Below are 20,711 nucleotides of genomic sequence, written 5' to 3' on the forward strand. Positions count from 1 at the left end.
AAATTTAAAAATTACAGCCCCTTCCCCCTCACTCTCTCCTGCCCCACAGCACTTCTCACCTCCTAACACTGTTTTTTATGTCTATTATTTAGTATCAGCCTCCCCCTGCAAAACATAAGTCCCATGAGGGCCACTTTCTTTGCTTTATTCATTAATATAACCCCACCTCCTACAGCAGTGGCAGTCGTATCTAGTAGATCCTTAATAAATATTTGCTGAATGAATTGAATGAAGGCCGGGCCTGTCTCCAGAACCCATTTCATGCCTACTTGTGTCTATTCTCACCCACTATTCCTTAGCAATCTCCTAATTCCTGCCCACTTCCTCCTTTATGCACCCACAGAATCTTGTACTTGTTTTTACAGTGATTGGCAATGATCTGTTTACAGGTCTATTTCCACTATAAGTTTATAAGCAACTTGAGGGCAGGGACTGGGTCATTCTGGTAATCTCTCCAGCACAAGGCCTGGTGCTCAAAAATCTTTTTTTAAGTACAAGTGAATGGATATGATCTAATTTACTTCCTCCAGCTACCCATCACACCTAGGACTCCACCATCTGTCTTTAATGCAATGAGCTACGTGGCCTCCACTCACTACCAATCCTGCTATCCTGAGAACCCACAATATACCAAGCTCTGACTCTACCCAGGGCTGAATGCTGGGTCAAAAAAGAGCAAAAAGATTTAAGATTATAGTCACCACCCTAAAAGAGTTTATGGTACAGTGCAGTGAAATAGGCCATGAACTCCAGAAACTCATACAGTGTAGAAGGTTAAGTTCCAGTGGAAGCAGGGAAATTGTAATTTGCCCAAGGGCACACAGCAAGTGAGTGGCCGAACTGCGAGCCATGCCCATCACTCCAAAGCCAGTGCTTTTAAGCACTACACCAGTATCGGAGGAAGAGGAGAGAAAGAGGGAAGGAAGAAAGGAAAGAAGGAACAGTGCCACGATAGTTCTGATGACACAGGCATATCTCCTTGAAGAGATCAGAGATGAGCAGCTTGACGGAAAAGGTGGTCTTTGAGCTAGGATTTGCAGGATGGGTGAGCAACATTGGGACTGAACCGAGATGGGGAGCCCACCATCTACTGAGAAGACAGTGGCAGATAAAGAGGCTCTTACATATTACATTTCAGAGATTTCAGAGAAAGGGGCCCATGGGGCTTGTCTTCCCAGGAGGCTCAGAGGTACAGGGAGGGTGGAAGGGACTGAGGCAGTGGAAAAGGAGCCAGGTCTAAGGAGTTAACGCCAAGAAGGTGGGGTTGTTGATCTCAGATGCTGAAGGCCAAAGGCCTGGGTGAGACGGAAGAGGCCAAGCTGGAAAGCGGTCTGAAGGGTCGAAGTTCGGGGTCGTTAGGATCAAGTCGAGAGCTGGGGGGGAGGAAGGGGAGAGAGGAGCTGGGAAGGATCAGGGAAACTGTGTTAAAGAACTGGGAATTGTACAGGAGAGGTGGATAAGGGGTGAGAGATAGAGAAGGACCAAAAGAGTCCGAGGGTCCCAGGAGACTGGTCAGGACACCCGGCCCAAGAGGCCGGGTCGTGTGCACTGGGGCGGAGTCTGAGGGCACGAGCGTTCTAGAGCACAGGAGCTGGGTTCAGACTTGCCGGCGGGATTGGGGCCGGAGCGGTGGGAGAAAAGGAGAAGCTGACCCCAAAGGTATGGTCAGTGGAAGCGGGGCTGGACTACTCAAAGGCCAACAGAAGGGCAGGAAGGTAGGGGCTTGGGGTCAGCAGCCTGGTCGTGCAGGCCGGGGGAAGGGGTCAGGAGTTAGGGCGGAGAGACCCCAGGGCCCCGTTTGCTCCCCACTGGGTCCAGGGAGCAAAGCCACAGCCCCAACTGCCCGGTGAGAGGGAAGGGGCCACGTTTAGAGTTCCCCGCGACGCCATGCGCACCCCCCCCCCCCCCCCCCCGCAACCGCTACCCCGGGCCCGACGCCGACCAACCTAGCTCCAGCCGTACGGTCAGGGACAGCACCGCCTCGGGCGACCGGGGGAAGGAGTCGGAACCGGAACCCTGAAAGGATCCGCCCTGCCTCTCCAGGACTGGTTCCTGAGGGTTGCCCTTCCTTGCTATTGGCTGTACTGGCTGCCACAACGCAAGAAACCCGGGCAGGGCCGCCAGTAAGTTTTGGCCTCGGGCGTGGCCTGCTGGGAGTTGTAGTCCTATGGAAGATGGTAGCCGCAGAGAAGAAATTTGAGTTTAGAATTTAGTGGTGGAGACTGGATTCCCTCTAAGGTCGTCGGATTTCCTTCTGCGCTCTGGCGTTAAAAGCCCAACGTGCAGGGCCACCGGTCTGGAAAGTTGTAGAATATGTAGAGCTAACCTACTTGACCTCCAAGGGGTTATGAATTCAGAGCTGCTTCATTACTCTGAGTTGGCGACCCCTGATGGTCCTGTAGACCTTCCTCGAAGCCAGAGTCCCGCGCCTCACTGGAGGTTTATAATTTACAGTCAAAGGATTGTGGAACTGGAAGGGAGTCTATTTATTTATATTGATGTATAGTTGATTTACAATATTGTGTTAGTTTCAGGTGTACAGCATAGTGATTTGGGGTAGTTGTTTGCAGATTATATTCCATTATATAGGTTATTACAAGATATTGTGTATAATTCCCTGTATGATACAGTAAGTCCCTGTAGCCTATCTATGTTTTGAATACTAGTTTGTATCTGTTAATCCCATACTCCTAATTTGTCCCTCTCCCTGGAGGGGAGTTCAAAGATCAACTAATCCAATACATTTGTCAGAGAAGCTAAATGTTCTCTGTCTGAGGAACCACCTCTGGTTTCCCAAAGCCCCTGCACAGGGTTTTTTCTGAGTGCTATTTAATTAAACCTGACTGTTGTTCATCAGTTCAGACACAACAAGACCACTAAGGCATATCCAGGATTAGGATTTTTTTTTTCAGGTTTAACTTTAAAAAAAGAAGTCTAATCAAATATGTATGCTAAAATTCTACACGCCTCTCATATCTTCAAGGTATTTCAGTGCAAAAGAAAACGGTATTGTCTTCAGAGCTAGATACACTAGATTTATGCTCCCAGTTCTACTACCTAGCCATTTAGAGGATTATTTCCTTATTGTAAGGATTAAATGAGTCAGGACTTCCCTGCCGGTCCAGTGGTTAAGACTCCACGCTTCAACTGCAGGAGGCATGGGTTCAATCCCTGGTCTGGCCTGCATGCAGTGCACTGCAGCCCCCCAAAAAAAGAAGAAGAAAAAGAGTTAACATATGTAATGCTTCTGCCTCCATAAATGTCAGTTCTCCTTCCTGCTGGTAAGTTTCCTTGGGAGCAGCCAATGTGAATAATGTGAATTTTAAGACTGGGATATTCACAAAAGTATGTTTGAAATTTAATATGGATGAGTGAAATGTAAGTACCCCATACATGCTATCACTTTATAAACTGATATAAATGAAATACTGAGAAGGCAGATGCAGAAATAAAACTGTGGCTTTATTTTTAACTGTGGTTAAAGCTTGCATGGGTGGAATCAAGGCTGTTCAAAGCCAATCCCATAATGTGCTCTTCTCTTACCAGCCCAAAGCCTTTCCCCACAACTTCTCATTCACAGTGAAAATAAGAGCATGCCAAACAACAAATAACAAACTTTTATTTAAGGACTGTACAAAAGCAAACAGTTCCATTCAGGAGCTGTGATAGTTAATTTGCCTGGGCCATAGGGTGCCCAGATATTTGGTCAAACATTATTCTGAGTATTTCTTTAGGGGTTTTAGATGAGATTAACATTTAAAATGGCAGATTGAATAAAGCAAATTGCTCTCCCTAATGTGGGTGGGCCTGATCCAATCAGTTGAAGGACTAATGGAACCAAATAGCTGACCATCCCTTAAGTCAGAAAGAATTCTTCCTGCTTGACAGCCTTCAGACTGAGTCATCAACCTTTTTCCTACTTTAGACTCAAACTGAAATATTGGTTTTTCCTGGGTCTTAAGTCTGTCAGCCTTTAAACTGGAATTACACCATGGGATCTCCTGGGTCTTGGGCCTTCAGACTTGGATGGGAACTAAACCATTGGCTCACCTGGGCCTCCAACTTGCTGACTAACCCTGCAGATCTTGGGACTTGCCAGCCTCCATAATGGTATGAGCAAATTCCTTATAATAAATAAATATATATATTCTTCCTACTGTGTGTGTGTGTCTGTATACACACATATAAAATATATATTCTGTTTCTCTGGAGAACCCTAATATAGGCACTAAGAGAATGTCTGACAGACAGATAGAGCCACTTTCTGTTGGGCAGAACTGTGTACCCATCTGCAGACTGATAGCCAACATCACCACAAAGAGGTCAGATCACATATGTGGTGTGACTTGAGAGTGATTAGGGTTCTTTCTGAAACCCACACCAAAAAAGCAAGTTCATTATTTTATCCTCACACCTGGTCTACCAACTTCCTATGTGAGATCAATACTCTCTGATCTAAGGGCTGTTTGATTCACAAATAGTCAAGTTTTCCAATATTATGGTCTTATAGAACAAAAGCTTCTACACTGGTGGTTAAAACTGCCACTTTTTCTAGCTGGGCCTCTCTGAACCCCAGAGGGGATTCAAAAAGGCCAGTGCAACAGATGGCCTAACCCACTGCTGCCTTTTCAAGGCCACACACAGCTGAGCTGCTCAGTTTGAAGCCATACCTCCCAGCTTCCTGACTGCGCTCCTGAGGTTTTTTCAGGATTATGGCTACCACGTTTAAAGTCCCCATACCTGGTTATCACCAAGTTAGCTTTGAAAACATGTACATTAGCACTGAATGTCATCAAACTATGCTGTAAACAGCATCAAGGAAATAGAAAAGGGTGGCTTTTTTTTTTTTTTTAATTCCTCTGGCCTTCTGCCCTATATTCCAGAAGAAAGAAGGAAGAGTGTGGTGTGATCCAAAACATGTTTACTTTTAAAAAGCTGGCTATGGGGGCTAGAGGCCTGAACAGAGAAAAGGAGAAAAGCAGTTCTTGACAGGATAAGTAAGAAATCAGTACTGGTCATCATAACTTCATAACTACAAGCCTGAGTGCAGGATGAGGCAGGATGAAGTGCTTTTAAACAGCCCCTCGAGTAAAGAGCCCCTGTATCTCGGTGACACACATTCAACACCACCACCTAAACCTAATCTGATTGTTCATTTGGTTTTCCTCCCGTTTTTTTTTTTTTTTTTTTTTTTTGCTCACACCACACAGCTTGTGGAATCTTAGTTCACCAACCGGGGATTGAACCTGGGCCCTCAGAAGTGAAAGCATGGAGTCCTAACCACTGGACTGCCAGGGAATTCCCATCATTTGGTTTCAAGAATTCTTCCAGGGCAATGCAAACTTCAAGTCCCCAGGAGGAAGACATGGTTTAGAACTGAGCCCTGGGAGAAAGTTGGTACAAGAGAAACCACAAAGGGTCCTGGGTTGGGGGAAAGGAGGAGAGACGGTCCAGAATCAGGTTGTTAGGCCAAGAGACTAAAATCCAGGGCACTGGGCTGGAGGGTCCGGGGAGCAGCTGATGAAGCTCATCCCTAAAAAGAAGGAACCTTGAGCCCCTGAAGGGCTGGGCCAATGTCAGAGGGCCAGGACAGGATCATATCTGTGAGTGGGAGGCGCTCTGGTGCCTGAGCGGGGAGCAGAAAAGGGTCCACCTGCAGGGCCACATCTCCATTAGCAAGGCCGTTTTCTTCTGGCTTGGGGACAGTTGATTCTTCCGGTTTTTGGAGTTTAGAACAGATGATTAGAGGTGCCATGTTTCTCCCTCCATCATGAAGGCAAGGTTCAAAGAAAGGGCGAAGGGGGCCAGCGAAACTGTGGGTGAAAGTAAAGATGTGGGACTGGTTGGTCACGTTGTAGAAGGAAATGACTCCTGCTTCATAGTCCAGAAAAATCCCCACACACCGCGGGGGCTCTTTCAGGCGGAAGGAGGTCTGCGGGGATGTTAGGGCCTCGTACTCATTCCTGCGATTCTGTCGCAGGAGCCAGTGTCCATTGGCGGGCGAGGCAGTGACCTTCCCCTTCCTGCTCACTGACTCACTACACACCCCCAGGGCCCATTTGGTCTTGTCTGCCACAGACACCTCCCAGTAGTGACAGCCAGCTATGAAGTACTCAGAGCCCAGGACACTGACGACGAAGTCAAATCGCTGAGGGTTGTTGGGCACAGGCTGCCTTGTGTCTCCAAGCTTCACACACCTGCGGTCCTCAGACAGGATGAGTTTGGGATGCGCTGTGTCTGGGTCCAGGGTCACCGTCACTGCAGAGAGTCACAGAGAGGTGAGGTTTGAGACGGCTAGGTCTCAAGGGATCTTTGAGTAGCTTTGGAGGGAATAATCACCCCTCGGTCTGCAACCACTGTCATCGGCCCATTTTAGTTTATGGTGCCCTCACCTTCACATGTCCTGGAACTAAAGAAAACTGTCTTCCAGTCTCCTAGATCTGCTGGTGGTCTACTAAGTAAAAGAGGAAAACATTTCTCACCCATCCGTGAAGCTGCCTGAATCCTTAGGAAATACTGCCTTTGTCTTTGCTGGTCCAAAGGAATCTAATGCATGATAATAAACATGCTGTTGTGCAGATTTGATGAGCGAATGCATGAGATAGTGCCTTGTTCACACAGTGAGTGTGTGACCGCTCATTTTCTTAGCTAAAATTATTGCTTATAATTATCATTTTAACATGGTACTATAGAGAGACTTCCCTGGTGGCGCAGTGGTTAAGAATCCGCCTGCCAATGCAGGGGGCATGGTTCGATCCCTGGTCCAGGAAGATCCCACATGCTGTGGAGCAGCTAAGCCCGTGTGCCACAATGACTGAGCCTGCGCTCTAGAACCCACAAGCCACAACTACTGAGCCTGTGTGCTACAACTACTGAGGCTGCATGCCACAACTACTGAAGCCTGTGTGCCCTAGAGCCCATGCTCTGCAACAAGAGAAGCCACCACGATGAGAAGCCCGCACACTGCAATGAAGAGTAGCCCCTGCTTGCTGCAACTAGAGAAAGCCCACACGCAGCAACAAAGACCCAACGCAGCCAAAAATAAATAAAATAAAAAATGTTAAAATAGAGAGATGGATTCTTCCTTAAAATTGTGGATTATGAGGGTCACAATGAGTCTCCCTCCTTCCCCAAGTACGGAAAACAGGCTCTTCTTGGAGAGTTAAATACATGAAATGTGTACTCGGTCAAAGTAGTGGGAATGAGTCAGACTGTGAGAGTGAAAAGTGTTTGTAAGTTCCCAGAATTCCAACCAACGTGACCCGGTGTTTTCTCAAGTGGCCAACTCATGGATTATATTTTTCCTGCCTGAAGGAAGACCCTGTGAATGGAAGGGAGATGAGCAGCTTGCAAAATGGAGAAGGACTGCAGAGCAGTGAAAATAACAGGTCTCGTTCAAACAGCAGCAAAACATGCAAACTAGAAAACAATTGAAAAGAGATGTGCAAGTCTTTTTGAATAAAACTATGAAAACTTTTTGTAGTCTACATTGTTGAGGCATCTGTCCAACTCACTCCCTTCTCTGAGAATCACCACCCCCCAAGGAAACTGATTTTCAGAGAAAGAAAGATGTGGAAGATGCGTAGAAAGAAGAGACAGGAACACTGGCTATCTATCTATCCAACAACGGGAAAGGAAGGACTTGTCAACCTGAAAGCACAGAAAAGACTACACAGGAAAAGATGAATAGATTGGACTACAGAAAAATAAAACACTCATGCATCCAAAAAAAAAAAAAAAATATATATATATATATATATATACAATGAGGAAATTAACATGCAAATGAAAAACTCAGAAAAATATTTTGTGAAAAATAGGACCAAGAGTTAATATAGAAAAAGTCCCCACAAATCGAAAAGTAGCCAGAATAGGACAGGCGCAGACAAGCCAAAAAGATAAAATACAAATAACCAATGAACTTAAGAAAAATCTCAAAAATCATAGAAAACCCATAAGAAGAGTGAACCAAATATTTATCAGTATTCTAAAAGAAGGGAGACTTTCTGAATCAAAGGTTTTTAAAATTTGATAAGCAGATAAACAGATTTGACTTAAATTTTTTTTTTAAATTACAGTCTGCCTTCCAAAGGAACAGAGCAAAGGGCTCTGAAATGTGGATCCATTAAACTGGTGTAACTTACCAAAGTGTAGCCGGGCCCTTCTCCAGCCTGAAAGACAGAAAAAGGGATTGTTAAAGTGATGGAGAAATGGAGACCTCCTGGTGCAGGTGGAGTGGGGGCAGGTAGAGTGGGGGGACAGGGAGAGTGCACCTCACCTGAGTTTGCTGCAGCTCTCTTCAACTCTACAAAAGAAGAAACAAGGGGAGTGAGCTTTCACTGGAAACATAGAATCAACAGGAGATAAGTTGGTATAGAAGTTATAAGAACAGGGGAACTTACTCAGTTCACGCCGGAGTTTCTCTAAAGAATAGCAATTTGACAAATCAGAATGAGGGCTTGTACATGCCTGTGATGCTCCAGTCCCATCCCAACTGCATTCCCAGAGCACATCCCCACTAGCAGTATCCTGAACTTGCCCCATGACAGGGTTTCCAACAGCAATGGCTCCCAGCCATGGTCCTGGGGTCCCCAGAGATACTGCAGAGGGTCAACGAGTCCCTATGGGAGCCAAACCTGACTTGCAGATTGAATCAACAACACATCTCACACATGTAAGTGATGGTAACATAAACGTATGTAGATGTGGGAGAAGAATAAAATATAAGTTCATTTAAAACTATTACTAATTTCCATTAGATTTTCTTATGCATATTTTCTCAAAGTAAAATCAAATAGACATATCACATGTCTGAGGATTTGGGGTGGTTGTTGTTATGAAGAGGTTCTCACACGTGAACAGGTGGAAAAGCACTGTTCCACATATTCAGTTGAATGAGGATCCATCTACCTTGGATCCCAGCGAAGGGAACGTCATGCCTGAGTGATAGAAGCGTCTCTCAGATGTCTTCACCTATGGAAGGCATCTCTCTTCTTGCTAAAACATTTCCCATTTAGAGACTACATAACAATTGTGCAGGGAAGAGGAGCACAGAATATTTGAGGGAAAAGAGGCCTTAGGGAGCCAGGAAATTCCCAACCCTCATGCTTGAAGTATCCTTGCCCCCTCTCTTCTGCCCCAGGAGGTGAATCTGAGACTCTCATCATAAAGCAAAGATGTCAGCAGAAGGAGGTTTGTGGCACGGATGAGGAGCAGGACTTACTGAGGGCTTTATAGAGACGTCCTAAAAAAACAGAGAAAGAGGCACAAGTGAGCAGATCCTGCCGCTTTATCCCCAGGGCCCAGGAAGTCTCATCACTCCACCCCCACGCCCCCCAGCCCCCAAACCCCACCCCCGGCGGAAAGAATGATGACAATCCTATCAGCCCCCAGTACAGTCACATCCCCCTAACGGCAGACTGGAGAATTCACCGGTGCTGGTGCCACTTCCCAGATGACCTGCACCACCCTGACTTTGGTTCCTCTTTCCTTCCTTTTGTCTGTCTGGTTTCATTTCCGCTGTTCATATGAGTGTTTCCAGTATGTTTGTAAACGAATGTCCATGAGTGTATGCCTTGCCGCCCTTTTATAACTGTTTATAATATCTATGGTGTAAAACTAACTGAAGGCCTACCATTGACTTACTGATGTGCGCTGTTATTCTCTACACTAACCTCCCCCCACCCCGCTGAAGTACTGTAGAGAAACACAAATTTGGAGACCCCAGAAGGTCTGGGACATGTGCATATGCTTCTGTGCTTTGGGGGAGTACTTGCAGCCTCTCTGGAAGGGTCATCTGCCCACATTTCCCCTTAGCACTGGCCCTGCCACAGAGTTGAAATTATACATTTGAGTTCACTGCCAGGCCCTGGGCTAAGGGCTGGGCATATGTTAGGTGTTGGGCATTGGGGCAGTGAAGCTGAATATGATATGGCCCCTAACAAGATAACGGTTTATTTTTACCATTCCCACTACCAACAGCCTCCATTCAGTGTGTCCTGTTTTTATGTCGTAGGCCCTGAATCCGCTCGACAATATGAGGTGCATATAATTATTATTCCCATTTTACAGAGTGGCGGTCTGAGGCTCAGAGGGACATGGAAATTTATCCAGATTATCCAGCTGGTAAGTGGCCAAGGAGGCAGGATTCAAACCCAAGTCTGTCTGATTCCTAGTTGGAGGCCTTCCCCACTACACCACACTGTTTCTTCCCTTCTAGGACACGACGGTCGTTGTGTCCCTGAGGTGTGCACCCCCATGCTTTAACTAACCTGGAGCAGATGTGAGGGGGGAAGGGAGGAGATGCTGAAATCGCTGCACGTGGAGCCATTTCTGAGCCAGTGACTCGTCTTTCCAACCAGACTTTCAGAGGGCAGAGCCCCACCTGCTTTTTGGTATCTGGGGTGTCTGTCTTTTACCCTCAGTGGCCCACAGCAAACATTCAATTAATGAAGACAAAATGGCAATAAGGGTAAGGTTTCAGGCACTGTAGTAGGAGTTTTGTGGGGTTTTTTTTTAAGTTGTCTCTTTTAATCCTGAAAATAATCTGGTGAAGAGATCTATTATCCCCATTTTACAGATGAGGAAACCAAAGCTCAGAGCAGTAAAGCGACTTAACCCAACAAGTATGTGGCAGATCTGAGCCAGGTGCTGCTGACTCCAGAGCCTATGCCCCTCCCACTGTATCACACCACCTCTCTCAATGCAAAGATTGTATAGATCTTCCTATAATACCATTTTAATATATGTTAAAATTGTATATGGATCTTCTTTTTAGGTTATTGGTGGGAAAGCCAATGAAGGAACCTATGAATTTTGACCCCAGGGATCCCTTTGGCCACTGCTACCAACCCTATAACCCCTTGATATTAGAAAATAAATTCCAATGGTATTAACAGAGAATATATATGTGGGGTGTGTGTGTGTGTTTATACACATACACCCCACATATATATTGTATGTATAACAACCATCAGCATTTATGTAGGAGAAAAAATGTTATTTGTTCCCTATCCCTTATTCTATATATATAATTACCTTTTTCTTTTGCATGGTCTGAGAGAAGATTTTCTAGGGGAAGAAAAGTAAAAGAAAATGAGATTCCGTGCCACGACCTTGAGGGTCCCTGCTTCCTATTGAATTTATGGGCTCTTGAACCTGTCCCCCTCTATCTCCACCTCCACCTCCCTGATCCGGGCCCTCATCTCTCTCATTTAGATGCCAGAATGAGCAGCCCAAATTGCCCTCAAATTCTGTTTCGCCCCCTCTGGTCTCCTCTCAACAGAGCAGCCAGAGAGAGCTTTCTGGAAGCACAATTCTGGTCAGGATAGCCCATTCGCAGCTTCTCCACAGCTCCGAGGGGAAAGACGAAAACCCTTCATGGGATCTGCAAGGCCTCACATGCTGGTCCCCGCCTAAGTCTGCAGCAGCACCTTCTGCCACATTTCCCCTCACTTTTAAAAAAAAAATTTATTTATTTATTATTTATTTTTGGTTGCATTGGGTCTTTGTTGCTATGCGCGGGCTTTCTCTAGTTGCGGCAAGCCGGGGCTACTCTTCGTTGAGGTGCGCGGGCTTCTCATGGCACTGGTTTCTCTTGTCATGGAGCACGGGCTTTAGGTGCATGGGCTTCAGTAGTTGTGGCACTCAGGCTCAGTAGTTGTGGCTCGCGGGCTCTAGAGTGCAGGCCCAGTAGCTGTGGCGCACGGGCTTAGTTGCTCCGCGGCATGTGGGATCTTCCCAGACCAGGGATCGAAACCGTGTCCCCTGCATTGGCAGGTGGGTTCTTAACCACTGCGCCACCGGGGAAGCCCTCCCCTCCCTTTTGCACCATGTTTCTTTCTCAAGCTGTTCTGCTGTGGCTGGTTTCCTATTCCCTCCTCCCCGATGCCTGTCCGTCTTCCAGATCAAACATCACTGGGAACATCATCTGGAAACTCCTCTTCCATCCCTGAAGTTTGGTTGGTTCCACCCAGTCACCGTCTTCCCAGCCTTCAGAACTTCCTTTTGTGGCTTTTGTACACATTTATTTGTGTAATTATTTAAGGCACGTATACCTCCCTGACTAGACGGAAGGTTCCAAGAAGGCAAAGTCCGTGTCCGCTTTCACTCACTGTTGTGTCCCCAGCATCTGGTATAGTCTGCACCACTTAGCAGAGAATGATCAATTATTTGTTGAATGACGAAACGGGTCCCCTACCTTAGACCTACATGACTCCCCCAGGATAAGATCAAGCCATGAGCTCAGAGACAAAATCACCAAACCCACTGGAAGGCAAGCTATTACAAGGAAGAGTCAGCAGAAACTGGGAACGACAGGTTTTGACACCACCACCACCATCACCACCCAGCAGATGCTGGGACCTTCAGTTCTGGAATTTAGATTAGTGGGCCCTGGGGACACAAAAATGAACAAAATGGAGAGACATACCTGCCCAGCCCAGGACACTCACCTACCTCCATTGCATGTTCATAGAGAAGCCTCTCTGGAAGGGAGAGAGAGAGAGAGGTGTCAGTTCGGCTTAAGGAAGGGCCTTTTCTAACAGGCAGAGCTGTCCAAGGGACCGCAAGCTGCCTGAGCAGGACTTTGCTTCTTGTCGCTGTGGGTGTGTGACCATTAGAAAGGATTAGTGGGTCTTCAAACCATCAGACAGGGAAAGGAGTGTTCAGTTATGTGACTTTCAAGGTCCTTGGCAACCCTGCGAGCCATGAAATGCAACCATATTAATGAGGGTTTTATCCAATGGATATGAAATGCAACCATATTCATGAGGGTTTTATCCAATGGATATGATTGGATTTCTTAATTAATTAGAAGACTGGCATGATGCCAGTCTTCTAATTAATTCACAGCTCTGCCCAGGAGCTTTCTGCACTTTCTTTGATCCTCTCTTCAATGTGGGTCCCCAGAACACAGCTCTACCAGTTTTCTCCCAGACAACCTATGGATAACTGTTAGGTCTATGTCTGCTTCCTCCCAGCCTTTTCCTAGAGAGGCTGCAGTACCAATTCCTGCCAGCCTGGGCGTCCTTACCACTTAGTTACCTTTTGACCTTCTTTGCTTCCAGATGATGTAAATGCCCACCACGATGAAAATCCCCAGGACAGGCAGGATCACAGCAAGAGCCACTGCTGACGAGGAGAACCTCCCTGGAGATGGGGCTGAAACAGAAACCACGTGTGACCACCCTCTGAGAGCTTCTCCATGGCACGGGCCCCACCTCGAATGGCAGGTGACTCAGGCACATCTCAACTGCCTCCATCACCTTGAGAGAGACCTCCAGCCAAGCTGGTGAGGCTCTCTGCTTCTCTCAGCAACTCAAACCCCAGATGACCCAGGGATGACTTTAAAGTGAGATGTTAATCTCTCCGGATTGGTTTCAATGGTCCTGCCTGAAGACAATGAGTCAAACTCAGCATCTCAACCACAATCTCATCCTGCCCGAGACTTTGGAGAACTGGAGGTGCTTCCTCAGGAACTGCTATAGTCTTCTCATGAGCACCCATCTGCTCCCCCTTCAAATTCTCACTCTGAGATAGAACAGCAGTCAGCAAACTCTTTGCCCTGAGCCCTATCAGCAGGGGCAAAACAATTTCTATGGTGTTACAGCAGCAAGCCAAACGTCTAGACAGGAGAGAAAGAAGGACGGAAAGAACTAGTGAAGAAATTAACAGCAGAAGAGGCTCTATGACAAGTGGCGAAGAGCCTAAGCTGGATGTGAGTTCTTGCTCAGCACTGCGTGACCCCCGGAGAGAGACTGAGGCTCGCCAAGGCCGGCCTGCCCTCTGGAACATGCACCCAAGAAGAAATAAGGCCTTGGGCTTGGCCTCCTTATTCTTGGAACCCCTTTGTCAGATGTCCCAGGCAGGAAAAGAGGTACAGAAACTCTCACCTGACACATGCAAAGGCAACTGGAGAAAGACGAGTGTTATGAAGCATCTGGAGAGCCAGGAGCCTGAGGAACTTGCCATCTTCATCCAAACTAGGAGGACAGACACAGGGAGACATCAGAAAGAGTTGGCGAGCTTGATGGGAGAAAGGGTACCACCCAGGAGGTAGGGCAGAGATGGAGGCTGCATTGGGAACACTCTGGAGTCACAGGCCAGGTATTGAATCCCAGCTCTGCTGCTTACCTCCATGTGGCCTGAGTCTCTGGGACTCAGTTTCTCCATCTTTGAAATGGGTATAATAACTGTGCCTCCTGGCAGAATCGTTGTGAGGATTGAAGGAGTTAAGTGCTCAACACAGAGGCTGGCATCATGGTTAAGTCTATAAATGCCATGAGTGAGCACTGGAGGGTGACACTCTGAGTGTGATTTAGAAGGCACAGGGAGGAGTCTAGAAGAATGAGAACCTATACCCAGAACTAGCCAGGTAAACACGGGAGGACTGGCTTCTTTTTGCACTTAGTGTCCCAGGTCAGGCTTGGGAAATGCCTATTGCAAGCCAATCATGAACCCACAATGTAGCCTGGAGCTCTTCTCTGACAGCTTTTCAAGTTTGATGCTTGAGAAACAAGAAACCAAGGCAGTGAAGTTCCTCCATTTCATTATGGAGGCACTAATCCTACAAGTTCAGGTTCTGGAGTTAGAAAGACCTGGGTTCAAGTCTTAGCGCCACCCGTGCACTAGTTCTGTGTCCCTGGGAAAGTTGACACCTGTGGGTCTTCAGTTCTTAATGTATAAATGGGGAACCTTCTTCACAGGCAAATGTGAGGGTTCAAGGACATGATGCATGTAGAACACTTGTCATATATGCCTGTTGTTATTATTACTAAACTAAAAGAGGACGATATCCCTGGGAGGTGTGGGTCACTGTGTGCACTAACCACAGGGAGACCCTAAGGGATTCCCTCCTGTACGACTCTTTCCCCTCCTACTTGCTACTGTCTGAAATTCCTTGAGCAGGAAACAAATCTTTCATGCCACCCCTGGGGTTGAAGTTCAAATGCAAATACTTGAGGAAGAGAGAAACTGTCTCTTACATTCTCTCCAAGACTTCAAATCCTTTCCAAAGAAGAGGGTTTGGGGAATTCCCTGGCAGTCCAGTGGTTAGGACTTAGCACTTTCACTGCAGAGGGGCTGGGTTCAATCCCTGGTCAGGGAACTAAGATCCCATGAGCCACGTGGCACTGACAAAAAAAAAAAAAGAGGAGAGTTTTATGGAAGTCATAAGGCCAGATCTCTGCAGGTCTTGGAAGATGGCGAAGTGGGGTTTGGAGGAGGTGGGGCAGTCAAAGCAAGATGGGGAAACTGAAGATGGACTCAAGCTTTGAACACATTTCCAGTTCCGTTTTTGTCGCAGCAAACAGCACACTGCTTTAGGATTGTTTTCTTTGTTGTTTAAAAATCATGATGCATGCATATAACAACCCCTCTAATCCCCTGATGTTGCAAATGGTAACATAACGCTAGGACATTGTAAGATTAGGAATACGGTTAGGATGGTTTTGTTGTTATTGTCTTTTGTTTGTTTGTTTTGCCTCTATCCCACCCACTTTCCTGCAGGTTACCAGCTACTCAGAAAGTGAACAAGACAAGTTAGGTAAATGAGAAAGGCTCTCTACCTTATCAATTAAGGTTGAAGGTGGAAGTAGGCAGGGCCCTGGATGACCTGGAATTACCCCAATCCCCAAACCCTCAATAAGAAAGTATTTTTGAAACACAACCTGGGTAGCCACTCCCAGAGTGATGTGGAACTGCAAGCTGAACCAGGGCTGCCTGAAATTTAATAAGAGGAGACCCCCAGGGCCCCATCTTCCTAGATTCAGATAGTTCATTAAGTGATTAAGAGGATGGGCTCTAGAGTCAGCCTGGGTTCAAGCCCTGGTTCTGCCATCACCTCCCTGGTGTGACCTTGGACAGGCTAGTTTACTCCAAGTCTCCTCTCATTCACACATGAAGTGGAGTTAATGATAGTACCCACCTCATAGATAGGGCTATAGTGAGCATTCATAGAAGACATGTGGTGTAATGGTCTGCACCAGATACTAAGAATAAAAAAGCAGGGCTTCCCTGGTGACGCAGTGGTTAAGAATCCACCTGCCAATGCAGGGGACATGAGTTTGAGCTGTGGGAAGATCCCACATGCCGCAGAGCAACGAAGCCCGTGCACCCCAACTACTGAGCCTGCGAGCCACAACTACTGAGCCCACACACCACAACTACTGAAGCCCGCGCGCCTAGAGCCTGTGCTCTGCGACGAGAAGCCACCGTAATGAGAAGCCCACGCACCCAAGGAAGAGTAGCCCTCCCCAACCCTGCTCGCTACCTCTAGAGAAAGCCTGCGCGCAGCAACGAAGACCCAACACAGCCAAAAATTAAAAAAAAAAAAAAAAGTTGGAAATAAATGAGGAATAATTAAAAACTGACAATGTGGGTTGTTAAAATACAAATAAATGTAATATATATTTCTATATTTTAAAGAAAGCAAATGAAGTCCTTCCATCCAATTGTCACTCTGAGTAATGAGGGCAGGTGAGGTAGCTTTGGGAGGAGAGCTAGAAAGGATGACACCAGATACAGGACTTTCACTCTCCAGTCATTAGAGAAATGCAAATTAAGACCACAGTTAGATATGCTTTGTCTTCCTTCAAATTATCAAATATCAGGGGGAAAAATACCCAGAGTCAGTACACATGTAGGCAAACCGACTCCCTTGTCCATTGCTAAACAACTTTCACAAGGATAATTTAGCAATAAGTATCAAAAGGTTTACATGTAGGGAAAAGTTTTAATCCAGTAATTTCACCTCCAGAAAAGAATACTACAGAAATAAATAAGGATGTGCATAAGGATTTGATGGTGCAGATGCTCATCACAAAGTTATTTACGAAAAGAAAAAATTGAAGACAACCTAAAAGTCCACTAAAATGGGAATGATTATTTATGGTACATTCTTGCAATGAAATACTATGCAGTATTCATAATCACATGATAGAACAATCTTTAGTAGCATGGGGAAATTTTCACTATATCCCAAACAATAAATTTTTAAAACGATGCATAGGATGATACAACTTAGGCAGAATATGCTTAGAAAAAAGGCAAAAATAGGGCTTCCCTGGTGGCGCAGTGGTTGAGAGTCCGCCTGCCGATGCAGGGGACGTGGGTTTGTGCCCCGGAAGATCCCCCATGCCACGGAGCAGCTGGGCCCGTGAGCCATGGCCGCTGAGCCTGCGCTCCGCAACGGGAGAGGCCACAACAGTGAGAGGCCCGCATACTGCAAAAAAAAAAAAAAAAAAAAGGCAAAAATGTAGATATTAAGCAGTGGTTATTTCTGAGGGTGGGAGAGGAGAGTGAAGGTGATCTTTATGGTTTTCCCTGTGTATTTTCTAAAGTTTCTACCTTGAACATGCATAACTGTGATTATCAGGAAACAAATATATTGAAAGAAGGAGGAGGATGACCAGGAAGGGAAGGAGAAAGAGGAGAAGAAACAAAGTCCACTTTGGGCAAAGGCACGCACAGTCCAGGAGGCAAAGAAGCACAGCAGGAAGTGCCCCCTGAGGTCCAAAATCAGAAGCCACAGCCACAGTTGCTTTACAACATCTCTTCTCAGAGCTTTGAGTGGAAAATTAAGTGCTGCCAAATCTTTTATTTCCTATTTTCTTACATGGATGTAATAACCCTCTATCTGGTCACTGTACTGATCTCCAGATCTATTCTTCTGATCTGGTTGGCCAGGATGGCCTCCTTCCATCATGTCCTCAATTAACTTATATTATAATATATCAATATTATAACAATCAACATTGTGTTACTGTCAGATTGAATTAATACTAAATCATAAATATATTTTTGAGTTATTAATATTGTTCTATATCCATAATGGCTCCAATTTATTGCACCTGTAGGTACTCTACATATATTATCTTTGCTATTACAACAACCCTGAAAAATAGGTATTACTGTCCTCATTTTACACTCAGAACAAGGCAATCTTGCACATATCAGGGTATCATGCAAGCAAACTGATGGGATCCTTTCTGGAAGTAGGTAGAATGTAAAACATGGATAAATAGATGAGTAAATGAATGAATGCACAGCCTTGTATCATGAGTTACAAATTGCACAAATAACTTCCTTACTTCTCAGTGTGGTTATCATGAAATTCCTTTATGAAGAAAGTTCCTCTAATAAATATCAAGCATAATTTCACTTCCTAAAGTTCAATGTACATGACACAATTTGGGGACCATTGATATCTTAACAATATTGAGTGTTCTGGCCAATGAACAGTTTATCTCTCTACTATTTAGGTCTTCTTTAATTTCTTTCAGCAGTATTTTATAGTTTTCAGTGTATAGATCTTGCACATCTTTTGTCAGCTTTATTCATAAATATTTAATATTTTGATATTATTATAAATAGTATTAAGTTATCAATTTTAATTTCTGATTTTTCATTACTAACATATAAAAATACAATTGATTTTTGTATATTTTGTCTTATATCCCTGACCTTGCTAAACTCATTTACTAATGCTAGCATTTCTGTAGATTACATAGGATTTTCTGTATAGAAGATCACATCACCTATGAATAAAGACAGTCTTACTTCTTCCTTTTTAATATGAATGTCTTTTACTTCCTTATCTTGCCTTGTTGCCTTGGCTCCTTGCCTTGTTCCTGATCCTTGGGAAAACATTCCTTCTTTCACCATTAGATATAATGATAGCCATAAGGTTTTCATAGATGTCTTTTATCAAGGTCAGGAAATTCCCTTCTTTTTCTAGTTTTCTGAGAGTTTTTATCAAGAATGGGTGTTGCAAGAGGGAAGAGATATGGGAACATATGTATATGTATAACTGATTCACTCTGTTGTAAAGCAGAAACTAACACACCATTGTAAAGCAATTATACTCCAATAAAGGTGTTAAAAAAAAAAGAATGGATGTTAATTTTGTCAACTGATATGTCTGTATGTATTGAGATGATCACACAATTTTCCCCTTTTTTATTGAAGTATAGTTGATGTACAATATTATATAAGTTTCAGTTATACAACATAGTGATTCAAAAATTTTAAAGGTTATATTCCATTTATAGTTATTCTAAAATATTGGCTATATTGCCTTGTTGTACTATATATACTTGTAGCTTATTTATTTTATACATTTTTTTTATGTTTCTGAAAGTACTGAGTTTATTTTAAAGCATTGCATCAAGTTTGAATCTCAGTAAACAAAGCCATGTCTTCATTATATGTTGATTTTGTCAAAGAGCACAGACTTGCATACACCAAATGATATGATAAAGTACTTTAAAGTAAAAGGTGTTTGCTTTTAGTACTGTGGAACTAAAGTATCGATAGAAAGTTAACGTGGAACTAAAATGTCTTCTGGGTGATTTAGGCCATGATGTTTTGGCTCCTTAGAAGTTTTCAAAATTAACAGTTTTAAAATTGATCCTTTTATCTGATTATTATTAAATAAAATAATATTTAATAATATGAAATTATAATGAAATTATATTATTATTAAATATAAAAGGATTATTATTATCCTTTTATCTGCTCTTCTCTGGAATAGAGGCATAGAAAAGATTCTTTCTGCTTAGATTAACGTACTCATACAATATACGCCTAAGCTGAAACAAAAAGGTCAAATATCTGAGAGATAATGGCATTCGTGATCACAAGTTGTTTTAAAAGGGGAAAAATGAGTTCCAACCTATTTCTTTTTTGGCCATGCCACACGGCTCGCGAGATCTTAGTTCCCTGACCAGAGATCGAACCTGTGCCCCTGGAGTGGAAGCGTGGAGTCCTAACCGCTGGACTGCCAGGGAATTCCCAGTTCCAACCCATTTTAAAATAGTTCATTAAAAGTCTGAGCTCTTTGCAAAAGGGTGCCATTTAGAAGTGGCCATCCCACTTCCATAACATTTATAAGCATATTTCACTGGGCAAGCAAATTAGTAACGTGATTGCATCATAGCTGTGTAGTTAATCAAGAAACTTGTCAACTGAATACAACTTTGTGTGTGTGTGCGTGTGTGTGTGCGTGTGTGTGTGTGTGTGTGTGTGTGGTCATTTGTTCTGACCACTGAAATACGCAATGAAAGGCTACATTTAGAAGCTTAGAAAACCTGTGGTTCAGTACATAGAAGTTTCAACTTCAAAAGAATAGGAATGTTATAATTACTATAGGAAATTATAATATCTGAAATATCATAAACATTATTTGCAACTACTTTTTAATCACAACGATTTCACATCAGAAAGGTACATATTTTTGTTCACTAAAACTAATGAGGCAATTTGGCAACAAGAGACAGATTCTTTCTTTCTCACTCTCCTTTCAAAATTACTCAGTGTAGAGCTACAGATATACTTAAGCTGCAATAATAATACCAGAAAAGGGAACAGGTGTTCGCTTTTCAAAATCACTGAGGTACATAAAATGTCAGCAGACAACAATACTATTCCATGACATCTACTTAACATTTTATGTTCATCTCCCATTCTTCTCATCCTAACGTTCACATTTTAATTATGTATTCATTTTGATTGTTTGCATGTGAAAACACCAACTAATCTATTATTTCAACATTAAGGCTATTTCTTTTGAAGCCAAGATAATTTTGGAGACTCCTTTTTCAGGATTCTTAAGGATTTTCTCTGGCTTCAAAGAAGACATCTTAGTCCCCATGGTACTGACTTGCATTGAAAATCTCAGGTGGCAGGGGGTACCCTTTGGCTGGTCGACTTTT

General features: G+C 44.3%; 2 protein-coding genes and 1 long non-coding RNA gene across 8 annotated transcripts in view; 1 reads left to right on the plus strand and 2 right to left on the minus strand.

Moving 5' to 3' along the window:
• Positions 1–2,018, minus strand: part of ZNF691 (zinc finger protein 691) — a 67,100-nt gene extending 65,082 nt beyond the window's left edge. For all 5 annotated transcript variants that reach the window (XM_059074567.2, XM_067009770.1, XM_067009772.1 and 2 more), the window contains exon 1: positions 1,947–2,018. The gene's annotated coding sequence lies outside the window, so the exon portion shown is untranslated. The remainder of the gene's footprint in view (positions 1–1,946) is intronic.
• Positions 1,569–15,136, plus strand: LOC136792279 (uncharacterized). Its single transcript, XR_010835848.1, has 3 exons — positions 1,569–1,659; positions 10,072–10,125; positions 13,068–15,136. It is a non-coding gene; the product is annotated as an uncharacterized lncRNA (long non-coding RNA).
• The window catches only part of ERMAP (erythroblast membrane associated protein (Scianna blood group)), a 32,901-nt gene continuing 17,399 nt past the window's right edge, over positions 5,210–20,711 (minus strand). For both annotated transcript variants that reach the window (XM_067009753.1, XM_059074400.2), the window contains exons 2-10: positions 13,893–13,982; positions 13,045–13,161; positions 12,453–12,485; positions 11,038–11,070; positions 9,224–9,244; positions 8,403–8,423; positions 8,279–8,305; positions 8,145–8,171; positions 5,210–6,258 (exon numbers count right to left, since the gene is read on the minus strand). In XM_067009753.1, the coding sequence (XP_066865854.1) occupies positions 5,534–6,258; positions 8,145–8,171; positions 8,279–8,305; positions 8,403–8,423; positions 9,224–9,244; positions 11,038–11,070; positions 12,453–12,485; positions 13,045–13,161; positions 13,893–13,977 (1,089 nt within the window). In that variant the 5' untranslated portion in view covers positions 13,978–13,982 and the 3' untranslated portion in view covers positions 5,210–5,533. The remainder of the gene's footprint in view (positions 6,259–8,144; positions 8,172–8,278; positions 8,306–8,402; positions 8,424–9,223; positions 9,245–11,037; positions 11,071–12,452; positions 12,486–13,044; positions 13,162–13,892; positions 13,983–20,711) is intronic.

This window comes from Kogia breviceps, chromosome 1 (assembly GCF_026419965.1).
Source record: "Kogia breviceps isolate mKogBre1 chromosome 1, mKogBre1 haplotype 1, whole genome shotgun sequence".
Taxonomy (NCBI): domain Eukaryota; kingdom Metazoa; phylum Chordata; class Mammalia; order Artiodactyla; family Physeteridae; genus Kogia; species Kogia breviceps.